A 12,834-nucleotide genomic window follows, 5' to 3' on the forward strand; every position below is an offset into this window, starting at 1 on the left:
AAAGAAAAATCAATAATTTTGACCCACACAATGTATTGTTGGCTTTTGCTACAAATATACCCCAGCGACTTAAGACTGGTTTTGTGCTCCAGGGTCACATATTACTTCTATATATTGCTTTTATATTTACTTTATAATAAATGTTTATATTAAATGTATTTTACAAATATTTGTAGATTTTTTACAACGTGTATATATATATATGTGTGTGTGTGTGTGTGTGTGTGTGTGTATATAGATAGATAGATAGATAGAGAGATAGATAGACATCACATTTCTTCAATGCGGCAGATGGATGGCATACTTCGTTCATGCATGGCTTTGAAAACATAGTGTGTGTGTGTATATAGATAGATAGATAGATAGATAGATAGATAGACATCACATTTCTTCAATGCGGCAGATGGATGGCATACTTCGTTCATGCATGGCTTTGAAAACATAGCAGAACATGATAATAATTGACTGACATGTGGTTATTTTAAACCATGTCAATACTGATCAATACTAGCATGGTCACCAATATATCATGCATGCCAAAACCCAAGCATGACAGTGTGGTGACATCAGTCTGACAGCTAAGCGTGTTTGTGGAGGGTTTCCCCATAAAAGCAAACAAAAAGGTCACCAGGCAGTTAAGCTTGTTTTTGTGAACCGCCACCGTGCAGCAGATGGACTGAACTCTGCTGTCTGTGAGACTTACACACCGCATCTGAGATCAAAGACGCCACTGGATCCAGTGGAACACCAGCAGCTGAGACCAGCAGTGCACGTGCTCAGAGATTTAAAGAAATACTTCACCCAAAAGAGAAAAAGCTCTGCATTGACTCATCCTTGTATTGTTCTGAACCGCATGCCTGCCTCTCTACAGCAGTGTTTCTCAACCAGGGGTCCGTGGACCCCTAGTGGTCCTTGACGTAAGGCGTATAAACCTTATTATTATTTGCATAACAAATAAATACAATTAATGTAATATTCTAGTAGCCAATTCTATTAGATTCTGTCATGTAACAGTAAGGGATTTTACAGTTTACAGAAACAAAAAAATGTTTTGTGTTGTTATTTTAAAAACATGAGCATTCTGATATAAGTAAATTGCACAGCTGCACTACTGAAAAATTTAGAGAAAAAAAGAAGTTAATTATGTAGAAGCTGATGTGACAAAGAGGCTAGGTTTTTGTGTTAATTTTGCAGAAGCTGGTGTGATGTTAAGGTGTTTCTGATTAGATCATGATCAAAATCTTGCATAAAATAAAGTCTAATTGGATGAAAAATGCCTGTTTGATCCATTTAAAATTAACATTAAACATTTGGAAATAACATAAAAGCAAAAATGAGATCTAAAAGCATAAGGTTTATTTTTTGTCTATATATCACTGACATGTTGATATGTACGCCTGACATTTCTGTCAATGAAAATCTGTCCAGAGAAATCCAATAAACAAATACTGTTTACCTACTCTTAGGGAAAATGTATTCAGAACTTTGTACTGGTTTCATTGTTATTCTTCATCATAAATTAACCCTTCGCTCAGCCCAAAATAAACCATAATAATTAGATTAGTTCGGTTTTATCATTTGCATTTAGCAATGTTTTTCCTTGCTGTCAAAACACTATGTATTGTGACTCACCTATAATTTTGCACGCAACAATTTAGAAAGCACAACAATCAATGGACAAACCACAAAAGAATTTTAAATGCCAGAAAAAAAAAAAAAAAAAGTTTTATTACTTGAAACCTCACAGAGACCTCACATAGAGTGCAGCCGAGGTCTGGCCGAAAAACAGACAGAAAGCTAGAAGTGACAGTGGGCAAAGAAAACAAAATAACTGTCGCCCCCCTCCCCTCTCTCATTTAAACCACTTGGACTTTGCAAACTTTCCCACTACCTCCATCACATCAGTTTTAAAAAACACAGACACCAAAAACAACAACCATGTCAGAGCACTTCAATACCACATAGGACTGACTCTGGCTAAACCCCGCCCCCCTCCCCCCATCATTCCCCAATGGAATACTAACACAGTAACCATCTCCCCTTCTGAAACTAACCGCACCGGAACTCGTTTGAAGCAACAGACTTTCTCTGGTTGGCAAAATATATTCGCTTAAACACAAATCTGAGGGTTTTTCCAAAAATTGGGTCAGCTCGGGACGTTCTCCATTTAGTAATACGTCATGCTTAGCAGACGTCTGGATCTGTATTCATTTACACAGCGAGTGTGATGATGGTCAGATGAAAACCTTTCCAAGAGTCTAACGGGTTTAAAGTAGCAACACTTTTTGAACACAACGGCGCCATCAAGTGGCACAACCAAGTATTTCTCAGAAAACAGGACACAAACTATATAATAATAGCAATAATACTCTCCTCTAGCTTCTGATCATTGGACCAGCCAGTAACCGGATGGATCTCAAACACTTCTTTTTCAACAAATTTACAGTTTTAGTTGGCACTGGACTACACTAGCTTCTGTCTGATAGTGAAAGATGGTTAATACAATAAAGAAAACAAGGAGAGGAAAGTATCCTGTGTTTTCATACTTAAGATATTCCCTTGCGAGCTCGTCAACAGTGCAATAGTGCAACGCCGGATAAATAAATAATAATGTAAACAAATGACCGAATTCACAAGCGTGGACCAAAACAGGAGCAGAGTCATCACGCCAATGGGCTGGTGATCCGTTTGCCGTATGTGACCAAAAAGGATGTGGTTGAGGCATGACGTGGTAGAGGGAGGGAAGAGATCTTTCGGTTCCACCAATGAGGTCCCATATGAAGGCACTGATTATCTGTAACTGGTGAATTACGCTGCTGGACTGTGTTTGTGGCGCACAGTTTGTCTTTTTGTACCAGGAGGAAGAACAGCAATCCACAGATGAAGCTTCAGTCCGTCAAACGAGTCCTTAAAGATCGGGAGTCGTCCGATCCTGACATACTGATTCAAGTGAGATAATTTTGTCGCATTGTTTCTGGGTCGTTTTGTTTTTTTTGCGTTACATTCTTGTCATATTAGATGGTGACATTCTTGAGTAAAAATCTTCTTCTGATATGGGGTAGAGCACCTGGGACAACGGATCTCCCATTTGCCCTGCTTTGCATCCCCCCGAAAAAAAAAAAAAAAACAGTAAAATCAAGGCCGAAATCCAAAGAAGAGGAACTAAAATGGATGCGAGCGGTCTCTGAATGGACTGAGGGAAGATACTCACCAACTTCTGTGAGGTTTCTAGACATTTACAAGAGAAAAGAAACAGCAGTTTCCAACTCAACGTGTGACGTCCCTTAAAAGTCCTCTTTTTTTGTCTTTTGTTTTTTTTACTACAACAAATACAGTCACACAATACAACATCCTTCTGACCAGGCAAGTAGCTGTAGTAATAGAGGACGAAAAAACTAAAACAAAAAAGCAATCTGAGCCACAGACATGCCAAAGATGAATCTGAATCTGGGCCTAAAAAAAAAACAACCAGAGAAGACCATGTGTATGTGTGTGTGTCTGTGTATGCAAAAATGAGTGTAGGTCTGTTGTGGTGGGAAACAAGCATTCATTTTTTCAGGGGCTGGTAAACAGATGCGTTGGGGTCCAGTCCTGATGGACTGGTGTCCATGAACTTGGAGGAGTAATGGGGCGTGACTGGGGTCATGCTGCCCGTATCTGCAGAATACACCACGCTGGGCATGACGGCCATGACCTCTGCTATCTTCTGCTTCAGGTCTTTAATCTCCTGGTCTTTCTGCAGAATTTGACCTAAAAAAAAAACAAACATATCCAGACAGAAACAACTAAGTGTTTTTCCACGTTTGGGGATGTTTTTAGTAAAGACATAAACTACCGTTTAAAAGTGTGTGGTCGATTTTTTTAACAGTTTAAAAGTAGTCTCTTCCGCTCAAAAAACATTAATATTATAGAATTTTATTAGTATTTAAAATAACTATTTTCTATTTGAATATATTTTAAAATGTAATTTATTCCTGTGATGGTAAAGCTGAATTTTCAGCATCATTACTCTAGTCTTCAGTGTCATATAATCCTTTAGAAATCATTCTAATATGCTGATTTGCTGCTCAAGAAACATTTCTTGTTATTATCAATGTTAAAAACAGTTGTGCTGCTTCATATTTTTGGAAACTGCCATTTTTCCCCTTTTTGTGGAGGATTCTTTGATTAATAGAATGTTCAAATAACGGTTGTCATTGTCACTTTTGATCTATTTAATATGTCTGCTGAATAAAAGTATTCATTTTATTTTTATTTTAATATTAAGTAAAAAAACAATTAGAGACCCTAAACTTTTGAGTTTGATCTTCTGTAATGTAGTTCCCTCAAAAATTAAGATTCTTTCAAGCAATTCCAGAAAAAAAGTTAGGTCTACATGACAGTGAGTAAATGACAGCATTTTTATTTTTAACTATGTTTTTCAGATACTTAAGAAGTGTGGGTAATCTGGACAAAAGAGTGTGATGGAAGACCTTGTGCGATCTCCAGCTGTCTCTTAGCGTCTCCGAGGGCAGAGAAGAGGTCCAGCTTGATTCGGGTCTCAGCGCTGAGGCTGTTTTCCAGGTGCTGGGTTTTATCCTGCATTGCTGACAGCGCTGACATCAGAACTTCTGTGTCCTTCTCATTTTCCTTATATTTATGTAGCTCCTAGAAAGACATGACAGAAGGAGTAGTCTATTTTTATACTTTTTCTCCACTTACAGAAGAATCAGAAGATTTTGAAAGAGATTCAGAGCTAATATGGCAATGAATGTCTCCTCACTTGAACTTTGAGTTCCAGCTCTCTGACTTGATCTTCTTTCACCTTGATGTCAAGCGTGAGTTTCTTACACTCCATCTCCAGCTCAGAAATCCTCCTCCTCAGAGACTCTGTGCACTCACCTCTGACACACATAAATGACACACGTTAGTTCACATATAAAAAGTGTTAAATATCCTGCAGTTGTATGGAAAGAAAATAGACTGAACAGAGCTCATGAAAGTGAAGATATAACTGACAAGGGAAAAAACGAATCATGTGAGAAACAGACAGAATGGATGATGAAGGCAAAGCTATAAAAAAGCAGTCATTTTTAGAAAATTAAAAAGTATTACAAAAATATTACAAAATAGTATGGCATGCATGTTATGTATGCTTCTGTTCAAAAGTTTGTGGTCAGTAAGATTTTTTTCCACAAGTAATTACTTTTATTTAGCAAGGACAATAAAGACATTTATAATGTTATAAAAGATTTCTATTTCAAATAAATGCTGTTCTTTCAAACTTTATAATCAAAGACTGGAGTATTGGCTGCTGAAAATTCAGCTTTGCACTACAGGAATAAATTACATTTTAAAATATAAAAAAAAGAAAAGAAAACCGTTATTTCAAATTGTAATAATATTTCACAATATTACTGTTTTTACTGCATTTTTAATCAAATAAATTCAGCCTTGGTTAGCATGAAAGACTTCTTTCAAAAACACCCAAAAATCTTACTGATCTCAAACTTTTGAACGGTAGTGTATATTATGTATATCATTCCATTCTACCAGGATTCTTTGATAAACAGACATTTTTGAAGAACAGCATTTATTTGAAATATATATTTTTTGTAATAATGAAAGTCTACACTGTCACTTTTGATTAATTTAATGAATCCATGCTGACTTTGAAAAAGTATAATTTTTTTTAGGAAAAAAAAACACTTTTGAATGGCATAATGAAATGGAAAGGAAGAGAATGGAATGCACAACATATAATGGAATGGATGTTAGGAAATGAAATACAATGGAATGATGGGAAGGTGTTTCATGAGCACCTGGTTGCCGCAGCGAGAGCGACTGCACGGGCTGCTGTGGCCTCCTCCAGCTTCTTGCGTTTCTTTTCCTCTGCTAACAGTTTCTCTGTCGCAGCACGAGCCTCCTGTTCTGCCTTCAGACGCTTCTCCAGCTGCACCACTGTCTGCTTGTCCTTCTGCTTCGCCTGCACGGCGTTATGAAGTCTGAAAACACAAACAAGTTTGCATTACTACAAGTACAGTCCCGTCTGCTCTGCGCTCTCTTAAAGAGCAAACTGAAGGTGGGATGTCTCACTTGTTTTGCAGTAGTTCGTTCTCCTGCCGCAGCTGTCCGAGCTCAGAGCGTATGCTGCGTTCAGAGCTGCCTAGAGAGCCCAGCTGACTGCGCAGATCCTGTTCGGTCTGTCTGCTAGCCTGCAGGTCTGCCTTCAGCTTCTTAACATCCTGCTCCAGCCTAAAACATGCAAACATTCACTTCAGGTCATAATGAGTCATGATAAACGTGAATCAGGAAAAAGGACTGCACTTCCTAAAACCTAAAACAGTACCTATCTAGACAGCATTTCTGGGGGCATCTAAACTTGCTCAAGGCATGATATAAACACCAATGTTGCACAAAAATGCTGTCTAAGCAGAAAGTAGATATTTATATATTTTCAAGGTAATTGGTGGTTTCTCCCAGATTTGAGGTATTTGGCGGTCTGCAACTTCTGTTGTACAATTGCTAATGTTTTGAGTACCACCATATTTTAATAATATAATTTAATTTATAGGTATCTGAAGAAGAACTAACCTCATATCTGAATAGGTCTATTTCCTACTATATAGTAAGTGAAAAATAGTATACCAAAAGAGAAGTAAGTCTAAATACAGTTTTTGAAAAACAGTAAGACCCGGATGACATAATATTTCTATCAAGATTTTAAAGTGTACAATCTGATGGGCACTTTACCATCCCATGAGGCTACAGGGGGAGAAGTTGTGAATGGTGGGAAAGTGCCTCATGGTCATGACAACACAGATAATATGTCCAGATTGCATCCATACTACACAAATATACACATACCTTTTTAAGTTCTTCATAAAATGTAGTACCTATTCTGGCAATTCTACAAAATTTCAAACGCAGCTTGTTACCCTAAAGGTACAGTCACAGTTAAATTTATCTGAAATTATGTGGGCATCGTCAATTACATACCAAACAGCTTTCTGCTGGTCAGTGCAGCAAATTCACATGACCAACTTGAAACTGATGCGAAATCCATGTGGGGAAATCTTACGCCGTCAAGCGAAATCCCAGATTGCAATTGAAATGACTCTCGACCATGATAATTCGCAGAACAACAGAAAATAGACAACAATTTAAATAAAAAATGCAGTTTAAAGTTCAGAGTCAATGTGAACTCAACAAGAACAGATTTCTTTTTCAACTGAAAAAAGTCAAAGTGTTTCTTAATGCTTTCTTTCAGTTTACCCAAAAGTGAACCAAATGTGAAAAAGAAATCTGTTCTTGTTGCGTTTGAAATTTTGTAGAATTGCCAGAATAGGTACTACATTTTATGAAGAACTGTCAGGAAAAAGTTTACAAAAAATGACTTTTCTTTTATGTGTAGTGTTTTCGCACAACCTTTTGAACATTAGAGCTGCCGTTTTAACATGAAGCCCAGATTTTGAGAAAGATGATGCGTGCGAGTCTAACCTGACGAGCGCTTCGGGTTTGCTCAGCTGATTGTTGGGAATGCAGTTTTCCACAGGGTCTCTGTTTGACGCCGAGTTCTTCCCTCCTCCACACTTCTGTTTCCTGTCCCCCTTACCCGAGGAAGAGGCGGATGACGAAGGCCCGGAGGAAGACGGCACGCTGCCATTGGCCGTTCCGTGCCCCCGGGGCGAGGAGCTCCCTCCCCCTCCTCCTCCGCTGGCATTTTTGTTGGAGTTAGAGGAGGAAGAGGAGGATGAAGAGTGTTCCTCTTTCAGCAGGTTCTCAGTGCTGCCCAGCAGGTCTGAGCTGCTCAGTCTCTTACTGTTCACGTGGTTCTCCATGTATTCCATCTCCTGAGCTTTACTGTCCACTGACAATAAGATGCTGCTGCTGCTGTGATGGTTCTGGTTGTGTTGCTTTTTGGACTCGTTCTTGCCTCGTTCTTTCTCTCTGTATTCCAGCTCTGGTAATGTGTTGGATGAGGGTTTTTTACCGCCCGCCGAGCCGTTCTGTGCCACAGCTGGAGAGTCTACATCATGAATGCCTTTAGATGCTGCTGCTGCTGCTTATGAAAGAAAAATAGAGACTTAAAAAGAATAGTTTATACAAAACAGAATATATTTGCTCAGCCTCATGTCACAACTGCTATGAACCATTTTTGAAGTATCTTCATGCAGCTCTGTATATACAATGTCAGTTCAAAGCTGTCATGCCCCAAAAAGGACAAAAACACTTTAAAAATGCATTTGAAGTAGTCCATCTAACTCGTGCTCTATGTTCCAAGTCATAAGGAACACACTTAAATGTAGGTTGTGTTTCCCTCCTTTTTGGAGCTTGACAGCTGTGGTCAATAAAGAGCTGTGTAGAAACCAAATACCAGCATATGGTTGAGTGAACTATTCTGTTAGGAGGCATTGTGCAAAGCCCTTACCCTCCTCAGCTTCTCTCTCTTGTCTCTGTATGAGCTGTTGTTCTGGAGGTAGCGCCTGCTGCAGCAGCTGCATGTAAAATTCGTTCTCTTTCTGTACTTCCTTCTGTTTCCGCAGACGCATCTTATAACTTACATAACTCTTAAAACCAAAGCCCAGCGTCACCACCGGGTACCCGATACTGTGAACACAAAATGAAATAGGACGTCATATGATTAGCATTGTTGGAGGAAAAAGCAACACTTAAGACACAAGTAAGAACTAGGGCTGGGCGACATGTCAAAAATATCGTATCGATAACCGCCTTTAAAAATACCGCGATATCCGATAATATCGTCTACCTAAGCCCCACCTCCACCACGCCCCACACCATAAACACACACCATGTTCAGTTTGTTCTTAATTATTGCCACAAAGTTTGGTTTGTATTTGTTTCTCTTTATTTTTGGCATTATCGCCTGTGTAGACACATTTCATGATGGTAAGTTTAATTTCCTTAATTATAACAATTGCAGCATTGTTTTTAAACTTGTAGTCAAGCTATAACGTATTTGATATAATATTGATCATGTATGACTAAAATCATGCAGGGATTAAAAACGAATTCTGAGCAAAAACGTTAAGTTTTTTTTTTCCTTTCTGGTAGCCTACTAGTTTGGAGTCTCTTTTTGTCTCTTTTGGCCCGTTTTTAACAAAATAAAAATAACTGCTTTATTTATTTAGAAGCAGGGTAATTGAAATTTAATTTTTGTATTGTAATTTTTAGAATTTTTATTTTATTAATCAAAATACAACGGCCACAATATAACATTCAGTGTTGGGCTGCCGAAACTCCGAATGCGTGCATGTTGAGGGGCGAGCTGAGAAACCTACTAATGTCTTCATCCGTTTGCAACAAAACTTTATAGTTTTGTTGCAAATTAATTAAGAATTTATAGTGCTATATCTCAGCTTAATTAAACATAAATATGTTATACACGGTTTAAAAATCTGTAAAAATATTGCACTGAATGTGCGCTAATGGAATTTGCATATTTTAATTATAACTATCTATTTTAGTAGATTTTAATCTAAAAATTGTTTAATTAAAAATTTAATTTAATTAAAAAAAAAATGTTTAATTAAAAACTGGTTTTTCATCATTATACAGTTTAAATAAATATTCAGAAACGCATGCAGTGCTACTTTTTGTCTTTTTTCTTTTTACCTTTTATTAAACTGCAGATCAAAATAGAATAGGCCTATACCCTAAATAAGGGTATAGAAATAAATTATTTTGGAATGCATCTCCAAAATAATCGCATACACAGATGCACGTTGCAATTACAGTAGCCAGCGCCGAACAACAGGCAAATAAAATATAAACTGAGGTTACAAAAGTGATTCAGTCAAGATCAGTGAGGGATTTTCTTTTCTTTTGTTCTTTGATTAACATTAATGACTGGCGGCAGCAGCTGCTGTCAATGCACGGATCCAATACACCCTTGTTTTCTTTCTCAGCTCTTTACGTTCACTTAAGACAACTACCAATTGTATTTATGGGATATTCTGATATAATTCTGTGTGTATTTGTCCATTCGAATGTGTAAGAATGCGAGAAAGAGAGCTCAGTCCAGTGTTATAATAAGCGTATATAAAAGGTGGCTTTTGTGCGTGCGCTTTGTGTATGTGTGTAAGAGAGAGAGAGTGAGTGTGTGTGTGTGTGTGCGTGTGTGCTCACAGAAAACAGCGCGCGAGTGCAGAAGCGAGTTCTATTTCGTCTTCTTGCAGTTGAATCTTTTAATCACAATACATGTGCATACAAAAATTAACATTTCGATTGTTAACATTTCACATCGATTTTTTGCAAATTACTAGGTTTATCATTTGTAATTTTTTTTCCCGATAATGTTGATAATCGTGTTACCTGACTGTTGACATCGACATCGCGATACTTACGAGACATCGTCGATATACGATAATATCATCATATCGCCCAGCCCTAGTAAGAACTGTAACCTCATATTTTGGTCCAAGTAACCGGTTCTACACTTTCATGGGAAAAACTTGAGGCACTGTTTTCTGCACCACTTCAAATGTTGTGGATTATTACTGTGTACTGCTATATGATTGAACAATGACTAGTAAATGTGATAGGTTTGGGTTTGATGGAATTAAGTCTTCTGATTAGTGATGCACCAAAATTAATATTTAATCTCATTTAAATATAAATATAAATATTAATTTCATTTAGCCCAAAAACTAACGTTTTTGTTAATTATATTTGGGTAATTGGTTAACTGAACTCTGTATGCTCTTTGGGGTTTCATGTTCAAAGGTGATAACTCAGTCTGCAATGAGCCACCTCTTATGGAAAGTGTGCACGTTTTACACAATTTTCCATTGTTTTTAATAATTTTTGGTCACAATGAAGTGCGTCCATACTGTTGACATGTTTACCTGTTGTAGTTTATCCGCAATGTGTGCAAGAAATACACACAGTAAAAATGCACCATGAGAAAAGCACCAACTAATATTTTATCACTACTGCTGATCATAACACACAGTCCCTGGACAATTACTGATGTAACCTCAGCTCTAGTGCTGGGCGGTATGACCAAAAATGTATATCACGGTATTTTTCAAAATTGTAACGGTTTCACGGTACATGACGGTATTTTTTTTTCATTCATGACCGGGTGTTAACCAAACACTAAATAGTGGCTAAACATGACCCCTTTTATACAATACAATACATACAAACTAAAAAAGCCGCTAAAAGGGTCTGAAAGTTGCTAAATCTAGTGCTAAAGCCACGCTCTTGTGTGTGTGAGACGCGGGAGCTGATGGCAGGGGACGGTGGATATTTGTGGCGGTCAATGTGGATATTGTGGATGAGTTCTTCTGTGTCATCACGTTCTATTAGTTCTACAGCTTCAGTTTCGGAACTTTCACGCTTAGTAACACATACAGCTGTTCCCTCACCACAGTGCAACAGTGAAAAGGGACCCCTTTCAAACAGTGTCACGTTCCGAACGTTGTTTAAGCGACATACACCGGTATTGAGATATTTTAAAAATTCATATCATAACAAAAATAAACACCGGTATTCGGTATGAACCGGTATACCACCCAGCACTACTCAGCTCCCAGACGATCTGCTTACAGCAGTAGTGAAGCAGGTCACATATCGTCACTTACAGTACTAAAAGCATGACTAACACTCTCCGAAATGGTTTAGAGGAAAGCGGACAGATCAAGCTGAAACTTGCTCACAATCAGTGCCAGTGTTTGACTCATCAATGTAAGCGAGGATTGTGGAAAATTACATACCAGTGTGCTGCAAACGGACGACACAAGTCCACGTGGAAGTGTTTCAAATCTTTAAATCTGATAGCTGCCTCGATATAAACAAAAAGTATCCATAGCGACACAGTGGGGAGGCAGACCCCTCGTTCTGTGGAGAGACGCGAGAAGAAAACAGTCAATTCAACATGTGCTTAAAATACTTCACCTGACAACAGAGAGTCAATGTCATAATCACAACAGTAACAGCCCAAATTAATCTAAACAAACCCACAACGATTCAAGCACACACTCTATGGGTGAATCTGAATCAAGCATCAGCGCTAAACAAAGCGAGTGAGTCATTTGAAGCAAATCCTATTGTTGACATCAAAATCCAGAGCTGCTCAGTCACACCGGCAGAAATAACCAAGCTTACAGCTGCAAGGTCACAGTGTGTGTCTGTGTGCATGTTATAAAGAGAGAATAAAATATGTCATGACAACAAAAGCTCACAGCAGCATGGGAATGCTCCTCTCATGCTGGAGTTCCAAGGTGTCAGTTGTACACACATTTGTAAAATATATTTTTAATCCATCATCATTATACAGAGAATTCGAGAATCCAGAGATGGCGTTTGAAGTTATCTATACTGGAAGTGTCAAAGCTGCAAGTCATGAATGTTCAATCTGCTGACCAATCAGCTGTAAGCTTGAGGTTAGACTTCAGTAACGGTAAAACAAAGAAAACTAGATCAATGATGGAGAACATGTGATACACTTTGAACAATATGCAGCTCTTCTTACCTGTGTGCCAGACGTACTGCACCCACACATATGTGCTGGCTGCAAAGAACAGCCACTGCACTGGGATGAACAGCAGACATATAATATCTGATGTGAATGCCACACACACAAAAAACACTGAGAAAGCCTGCAACACACAGAGAGACACATCAGATCACCACATGTGCAAATGGCATGACTGTAAAAAGGTAATGTGATTAAAATATATGTGTAGCAGCTCATTTTCAGAATCAGTGAATCTGAAAATTACGATTCTGGCTTCTAGCGTTCTTTTTTTTTTTCGTCTGCTTTGGAGCTTATAAGAAGTATAAATCACCATGCAATTTTGTTGTATGGAAAGCAGAAGCTCAGAAATT

At 38.1% G+C, this 12,834-nt stretch overlaps 1 protein-coding gene across 2 annotated transcripts in view; it reads right to left on the minus strand.

The window, feature by feature from the left end:
* Positions 1-1,298: 1,298 nt before the first annotated feature.
* Positions 1,299-12,834, minus strand: part of maco1b (macoilin 1b) — a 22,941-nt gene continuing 11,405 nt past the window's right edge. Inside the window, exons 4-11 of one of the 2 annotated variants that reach the window (XM_016474617.1) lie at positions 11,721-11,844; positions 8,411-8,589; positions 7,480-8,041; positions 6,076-6,234; positions 5,802-5,984; positions 4,763-4,883; positions 4,473-4,647; positions 1,299-3,750 (exon numbers count right to left, since the gene is read on the minus strand). In XM_016474617.1, coding sequence (XP_016330103.1) covers positions 3,548-3,750; positions 4,473-4,647; positions 4,763-4,883; positions 5,802-5,984; positions 6,076-6,234; positions 7,480-8,041; positions 8,411-8,589; positions 11,721-11,844 — 1,706 coding nt within the window. In that variant the 3' untranslated portion in view covers positions 1,299-3,547. Of the gene's footprint in view, positions 3,751-4,472; positions 4,648-4,762; positions 4,884-5,801; positions 5,985-6,075; positions 6,235-7,479; positions 8,045-8,410; positions 8,590-11,720; positions 11,845-12,834 lie in introns of both variants that reach the window. The other variant, XM_016474616.1, reaches the window with a different exon arrangement.

The sequence above is a fragment of the Sinocyclocheilus anshuiensis genome, unplaced genomic scaffold (assembly GCF_001515605.1).
Source record: "Sinocyclocheilus anshuiensis isolate Anshui unplaced genomic scaffold, SAMN03320099.WGS_v1.1 scaffold300, whole genome shotgun sequence".
Lineage (NCBI taxonomy): Eukaryota > Metazoa > Chordata > Actinopteri > Cypriniformes > Cyprinidae > Sinocyclocheilus > Sinocyclocheilus anshuiensis.